Source organism: Nansenia antarctica (assembly GCF_963989245.1).
Source record: "Nansenia antarctica genome assembly, chromosome: 10".
Lineage (NCBI taxonomy): Eukaryota > Metazoa > Chordata > Actinopteri > Argentiniformes > Microstomatidae > Nansenia > Nansenia antarctica.
Window position 1 is genome coordinate 15740089 of NC_137680.1, and position 7909 is coordinate 15747997.

General features: G+C 43.1%; 1 protein-coding gene across 1 annotated transcript in view; it reads left to right on the top strand.

Moving 5' to 3' along the window:
- Nucleotides 1-7909, top strand: part of vps13b (vacuolar protein sorting 13 homolog B) — a gene marked incomplete at its 5' end in the record, with an annotated part of 281095 nt that overhangs the window by 1380 nt on the left and 271806 nt on the right. Inside the window, 1 exon segment of the mRNA XM_080541013.1 lies at nt 643-786. Within this exon segment, the coding sequence (XP_080397139.1) occupies nt 643-786 (144 nt within the window).

The window sequence follows — 7909 nt, forward strand, 5'->3', positions numbered from 1 at the left end:
CTGACAGTGAGAATGTATTATGACTTGGATGTGTAAGGCTATGTTAAAATCGTGGCTGTTTTTTTTATCCCTTTTGTATATATTTTTTAATAGTACTGAATCTGGACAATGTATAATCTGCTAAAAAGTAATTAGAAATCGTCCTTTCAGGGTTCACATACAAACATGCTGTAAATCCACGACAGCTTTTACTCAAAAATATGTTTCATTATTAGCTTTTGACTGAGAATAGTGGAAGAAGCATGCAACGCTTTGTAGGCAGTCTTGCATCATGGCACATATTCTTGTGCATAGGGTAGACTAGTTCAAGAGGCAGAATAGTGACTTTATTAACCCTTATATTACCAAATAAGTTGACTGAAAATACTGTATGTTCTCTCTTCCATTTGGAGGCGTTAGTATCGAGGTAGATTTGAGGGTTTAGGACGAGTGTCTTCTACTGGTTTTCCAACACAATTCCAAGAAGCTTGTTTGATCTTGAGATGAGACCAGGCTCAACCCTTGTTTGACTTCAGAACTGAATCAACAGGGATATGCAGGGTGCGGTGCTACCACTTTTATTTTCCACTTTTATTTTACCGTCCTATCCTGCACCTTGTCCACCACAGCCACTCACACTGTCATTTTTTGACCTTGTTTTAGGAGTTGAAACTTCCCTTTACCTTCCTGAGTGGTCACATCCACGAGCTGAGGATTCATGTACCATGGACCAAGCTGGGCTCCGAGGCTGTGGTGATCACCATCAACACCATGGAGTGCATCCTCAAACTGAAGGATGGAGCGCAGGTTGGTACTCCTTTGTTCTAATGCTTATGACTGACACAAGTTCACCCGTACGGTACCACTTCATTGAATTCAACCAAGTTCTAATGTAGATCAACATTATTGACCTACTGGAACAAATGTGGTAGGTTTATAGCATATTTGGTAGAGCGTGATGCTTATAATGCTCTGGTCATGGGTTAGATTTCAGGGCCATTTACAAAAAAGTATGCATTCACTGAATTGTAAGTTGCTTTGGCTAAACGAGTCCATCTAATGGCATATGAATACTTCATATTACTTATAAATTCTGTTTTGCTTTCTTGAGTTCTCTACTCAGAAGTCCTTACCCTCACAGCACTTCAACAGCCCATGGCTCGTGCCACCACTTTCTTCAAGTTGGCTGAGGTGCTCAAGCAGGGGTGCGCTCATTTGAATTAATGTGACACGTCGTTTCTAGTCTGGCCGCTCGAATTCAAAGGTTTTGCGTCTCTAATGAACTGGCGTAAGCAGAGCCGATTAACTGCAGATCCCCAAAGCGCCAGACTAAATCTGAAATCATAGGCACTCAGTGGAGCATGGTGGAGAGACTGTTTAACTACAGCCACACTTACTGATGATTGAACACGACCATGTTATCACCATTTAGTTATTGTGTGGTAACATTCTACCCAGACAGGGCTTAAACTTGTTAATTTAACACTGCTAAGTAGCAGTTTCTTTTATCGTCCTGATCAATGCTTAATTATTCTTGATGAGTTGGTCGAGGAATGCCTTGAGGAAAATAAGAAAACAAAACAAAGAAACCAAAAGCAAATAAATCACTCCGTCCTTGGGGAGGGATGATGTCATGCCTTCTATACAGTGCTCTTGTATTTTTGATCTACACTTTCAAAAGCTGTTGGGAGAAAAACATGCATTGGCGAAGGCTTTAAAGGAGGACTTCAATGAAGAGCACATTTGGGATCTCTGGGATAAGACTAGTGTGTCGTCATCCATGCTACCAGAATTAAACATTTGCAAATGCTCTGTTAATTCCTCTTGAAATGTGGCCGCCTTGATTCAAACCAGTCAGGTCTCAACATAAGGCAGAGATGAGCAATTGAGTGGAAATTGCTACTTTAAAAGTGTTTGTGCCTTCAGTTTTTATATTCAAGACAACACAATCATTCAGCAATTTACCCTTCGGATCAAGTATAGCTCCATTGACCATTGACCAGAAATATTCAGACCACAGAATTATAGTGTTGCTGGTAATTCCACCACTGGTATTTTACCATTAAACCATAGCCTATTACTTTGGCAAGTTAATAGAGAACGTTCTATTGGTGAGATCCTTGTAACATTCAGACACCAATCATTCTTGTGTCAAGACAGTCCCACTTCTCTAGCAATTCCAACTGAACATTTGACAAAAACGAGTGATTATGTCCTTGTAGTTGATCAGTAAAAAGCTACTTTGAGTCATGGCACCACCAGGATCTGCAATCTGAAAACGATTACCAAAGAGAAATATTGATATTATTTTATTTAGGTTTGATTTTAAATATTTTCATATCGGAAAACAGAGTATGAAAGACATTTTTCTGAGATTTATTTTTGCAGAAGAGTCTGGTCCTACCTATGCCACCCATGCAGTTGCCAAATAGAAAGCCGAGCTCAAAGCTGGCTTGTATGAGAAGGTGGAAGTTTCAAGGCCAGATGTCCCAGAAGAAACACATTTCAAGGGAAGTCAATTACAGCTAATTATATAGACTGCAGCAAAAGATTTGTAACACATGAGCTTGAGCAGCCCAGAACTAATGGTAAATATCATACTATGCAGATGGCTACTGCTGAAGCGATCAAATTTCCAGCCCTATGGAAATTCTAACTTGTTTTTATGCGCCGTGCACAGCTTAAGGTCATGAGGTACCAGTGTAATGCACTCTCATGTACTTTCAAAACAAGTATTTGTTACAGATGTTTTCTAAAGGTTTCCCGGTCAAGAAAGGATTTTTGGAAAATTGTAAATGACATTTGGACAAATTATTCAATGGTATGCACACCCGAGAGACACAATTTGGAGTGAAGCCAGACTTCCAACAGAAGTCCTAGCAGGAGGAATTTAAATGAGCCGCTACACTTCTTTTCTATCTGAGGGGGAGGTAGCAGCGGCCGTTAGTTCTGAGGCCAAAAAAAATGGAAGGTGGGTTTTTATCCCCCTGATTAGTGAAATTTACCACATTTATTACATTCATTTATTACGTTTGATAGAAGATATTTATTATACATCTCCTCCAAAGGATAGCAGCAGTGTCCAGATACTCTGAGAGATGGGGAAAAGAGTCTCCTGCTGGCCCTCCTCCTTCTCCTCCAGCAGAAACCTGGTTCCTCAGGTGGCGTGTACACACAGGGCCAGGGCCAGTTCTAATCAGGGAGTTTAGAGTAGGCATATGTTAAAGTTAGGTCATAATGGCTTTAAGTGATTTGGATATAGGCTGACTGGTTGAAAATAAATAATGTTTTTTTTTCTTAAGGATGAAAACTGAATGGAAAATATTACACTTAAATTTAATAGATTAGTGTTTTTTTGTGTGCAGAAACGTGGTGGTAGGCCAGGCCTCATGCGGCCAAAGTGTGGAAATGATAAATGATATAATTAATATCGTTTGTTTTCATAATTACAGTTAGAGCCTGAGTACTTGCCTGTAAAAACATCCGTGTGCCTTTTGAAGTTCATTAGGGGTGTGGAATTTGAGCAGAATTATTTGGAGCTTTTAATGTTCCCGTTTCCTCCTGAGAGAGGAACTCAGTAATATTAGGATATTCAAATTGCCTGAGTGCCCATCTGCTAAGCACAGAGCACACAATTATAGTTTCCAGAAAACGTGGAAATTTGGGCGTTTAGCAGCAGTTTGAGATTATAGCTCCTGCTGACAGTGTAATTGCCTAAAATAGGCTTTAATGAGGACTTTTGGTGCAGAAATATGGTAACCGAAAAAATGTTGTCAGCTCGTAGACATTTGTTTTACAAACCCAAGGGCATTCATGAACAATGTATTAGGCCTACGTTTGGTGATGTTACAGTCAGACCCTGGGTCAGTCAGTTACAGTTAGATTGCCCCCTGTATCCTGTAAGGCTGGCTTAGGAAGCCCTGAGTCTTCCCATTCCTCTAATCATTTTAGCTTCCCAGCAAGGCAAGATTACTCCTGGAATGCAGAGCCACAATATTTTGTGGAAAGTTATGAAACCATTAAAAACCAGCTCTTTAAAGTAGGGAGCATTTCTGGATCCTCATCAATATACAGTATAATCAAATGTTTTCATCATGTAGGCCTACATTTGATTCATTAGGTCTATTTTATTGAACTACTCTCTTACACGGCCAGTGGCCATACATCTCGCTGAAGTTATTGGATACAAGTGATCTGTTTGATCTGCACCCATTGTAAATTAAAAAGGAGCTTAAAATAGACATGAAATGCAGAGATGAAACAACGGCTTTAAATCTGTCATTACATGTGAAGGGCTCCCATTGAAACCTTAGTTATTATTAGCCAACAGAAGGACGCCATCTAAAGACTTGATTTGTCAAAGTAAGAGCACGCTGAGGTTTCTGGGCAATGCAACAGAAAGTTTTCTGATGAACATTTAGTACATAGAAATAGAATGCTAGCCAATTAATAACAGCTAGTTGCATACAAAAAAAATGTCATCCAAGGATGACCGTGATAGAGGGTGTGTTTGTAATTTCTTGTCTTACTCGATTCTTACAAAATGTCGGGAAAAAGATCAAGTTGCTTTTATTTCTAAAGGCAGAATAGAAATGTAAACAGTTGTTGCAAACATTTGTGTCCAGTTAGGTAGTATTAGTTTGTCTGTTTGTCCCATACAGTATGAACTTTTGTTTGGGATTAGAGAAGATCAGATATCAATTAGCAGCAGGGGAGTTCACCCAGCATCCATTTTATTGCCAGAGAACTTTCATTCAATGTTTAAGAAGCCTTGAAGAAGGATAAGTAGCATATGTGTGGGAGAGCATATCTCTTTGTGGTGTGATGCACATACATTTGGCTTTAAACATCACCACTTGGGTCCTATAAAACTAGAAAAAGGGGTCTTTCCCATACACCATCATCTGCCTTGGAACTTAACACTCTCTCTTGAGTTTAATGGATGAAACATTGAGGAGGCAGAGGAAATTCCTTAGACTTGTGGTGGCTGTTTTTAAGAGTCTTGCTGTATTTGTAGCTGGTTGTAGCACGTGAGCAAGACTTGGCTGGGCTGTCCCTCCTGAATGCTTAATTAAAGAGTTAACAGCTAGCATTGATGTAATGTAGCAAAATTGGGGACGTTTTTCAGATCTGCTTAAACTGCAGCAGATGTTGAAGATGAGGTGTGATCAATAAAAACAGAGAACGACTGGACAGCAGTTAGAGGGGCAATCGCACCCCACTGGCTCTCTCTCTCTTTCTCTCTCTCTTTTTACGAGACAAAGATAAGGGTTGGTTTTCTGAGGAGGTCTTTCTGGGTTTGGCGCAACACACGGCTTGATCTGGAGTTTTACGGCTGCTCTGTGGATTTGCTCCTGATGTGGAGTTTCTGATTGATGCGTTGCCTCAAGATGATTTGGGGAGGTGCCTCCGAGACTTGTTGGTTTGGCATCGGTTCATGAGGCCTTTCTTCTACAGATTCCTTCCAAAGTATTTTTAGTGCCTTCACAACCTCATTGCTTCTAAATAATGGATAATACATGTGAATTAGGGGCGCACTTTCGCTTTAAACATTTGAAAAAAACCAACAAGCTGTTATTCCACTAGATCCACTACGCTATATACACTTCTCATGGGTTCCCCCTCAACAGCCTTCTTGCTTTGATAGATCACCTTCTAAACGGCCATAATACCACACTGAGGACAAATCGCGAGGGCCCAAAACATGTCACCCTAATTGCACTGCTGACTTTTACAACAGGAGCTACTCTCCTCTGGATGCTACCATGTGTGGTTTCCCACCCGGCAGTTCATCCCACAACCTACTGATTAGGCCGCCAGAGACGCTCGGCCTGCGTTCCCTAGAGGACTTCTGTCTATCAAGAACGGTCACTGTGATGGAGACGACTAAACGGCTGTAGACAGTTTTCGTTTCCCAGTCTCTCTGCCTCCTGGGTAGGTGGAACCGTTACCACCATGGGGACAAACACAGGTTCCATTTACCACCCCGCCGCCTTACCCCAACGTAGTGTAGTGATCCAGTGTCTTCAGCTGCTCAGAAGGCCGTGTACAGTTGTTTCTGAGAGGGAGGGAGGGAGGGAGGGAGGGGGAGAGAGCGAGAGAGAGAGAGAGAGGGAGGGAGGCCCTAGTCTAGTGCCCACACTCATCTGCAAAGTAAGAAATACAAAGGGAAAAGTTGAGCTAGTAAAAGAAAACAGCCTGTGGAAGTTTGTAATCAGATAGCACAAACTGGATAATCTCTGTCCCAATGCCATCCGGAAATCTTGCCTTTGATTCCCCCCGGCTTGCAGAGAGCAAATGGCTTACAGAGATTCCACCATAAATCCGTCTGATCAGCAGCTCTGCTGTGCGCCTTTTCTTCAGGAGTGCAGAGGCACAGGGAAGACATGCAGCTTTATACAATGTATTTGTCTTAAAACCACCTAGGCTACATCAACTCGTAATAGCCAAACCCTTCTCTGCTGGTACTGTGACCCTCAATGTCAAACTAGTGATATACTGTAAGGATGGACAGTTAAGGGTAGGAGTAAGCATGTTGTATGTGTTCTGACATTTGTTTGTTTGTGTGTGTGTGTGTGTGTGTGTGTTTTAGAGGGAGAGAGAGAGAAAGAGAAAGCGAGAGAAAGAGAGGATTTATGTGCGTGTGTGTAAACGTACATGTTGTATAAGGAGGTGCAACAGTGAGAAACAACAGCATCAGTGTGAGGTGGGGGGGGAGGGAGGGGGGGAGGGAGGGAGGGAGGGAGGGAGGGAAGGAAGGAAGGAGGGAGGGAGCTCTAGATGAGATGTGTTTATACTGTGGCAGGCCCTCAGGTAAACTTGCCTGAAAGGCCACAACCAGTGTTTGTTTAGTGACCTCCCTGCACCCTGGCCCGCCACCCTCCACAGGGCCCATATGGGCACACTGGAAAAACACTGGGCTGTATATTTTCACAGCCAAATTCATCAAAGAAAGGTGAAGGTTTGATCACTGTGGACCCCACGCTCACGTGTTGACCTGGGATTGGGGTCCCCAGGCAGCTACTAGGTCTAGGCCTAGGTCGACAGTGTATCCAATTGGTCAGTGGTAGTTTCTATACAGCACTCGACAGTGGGTCTGTGTAATACTGTCCTACTAGATTAGATTGTAGTAATTGTATTTTTCCCCCAGAGGGATTTCGCGTGTGGTGCTGTTGTTAAAGGGACGTCGACGGACGAGGGTTTTTGTGTTTTATGATGTAGTCATTTTGCGTGTGGGATTCAATGATCTCTTTGTTTGTGAAGCGTTGGGGCTACACAGTAGTGCGGTTCAAATAGCCGTAGCGGAGCGCGGCGCCCTCCCGATGCCGCAATCGTTACACCATAGTGACAAGGCCTACTGTATCGGTCTCTCGGCTGAAATTCCACGTTGATTCGAAGCATCTGCAGAAGTGGATGGTGAAATGTGTCATTCAGGCGGCCGCCCGCGCTCCCGCCTCCCGCCTCCCTCCCCCCTCCCACCTCCCTCCCCCCTCCCTCTGAGTCAGTTGTGCTCCTCAGTAACTCAGTGTTTTCGACTGAGGTCGGTTCTCTGGTGGTCGTTTATAGGAGGCTGAGGTTACGCCTCAGACGCTTCTCAGACACAGGAAGAGCCGTCGGGAAAAAAACCTAAACCCCGGGCTTCCTGCATCCACTGAGTCAGCCGGTGATCAATACATGCTGGACAGGATGCTGGCGCTCCGCAGCCTAATCCCTCCTTGGAGGCTATTGGGAGAGGAGGGCTCCCAGTGGCAGCTATGAGCCGTGCTGCTGAGGCAATGCAGTCTGCTAAGACCTTAAGATTGCATTGCATTTTAGGTCATTTTTTAAAATATGTTCTATTCATTTCCAATACAGCTTGATTTATCTCCAGCAGGGGCAATTTAGAAAACATTTAATGTGTGTTTGGGTTCTGTTTGGGGGTTGCGGTATT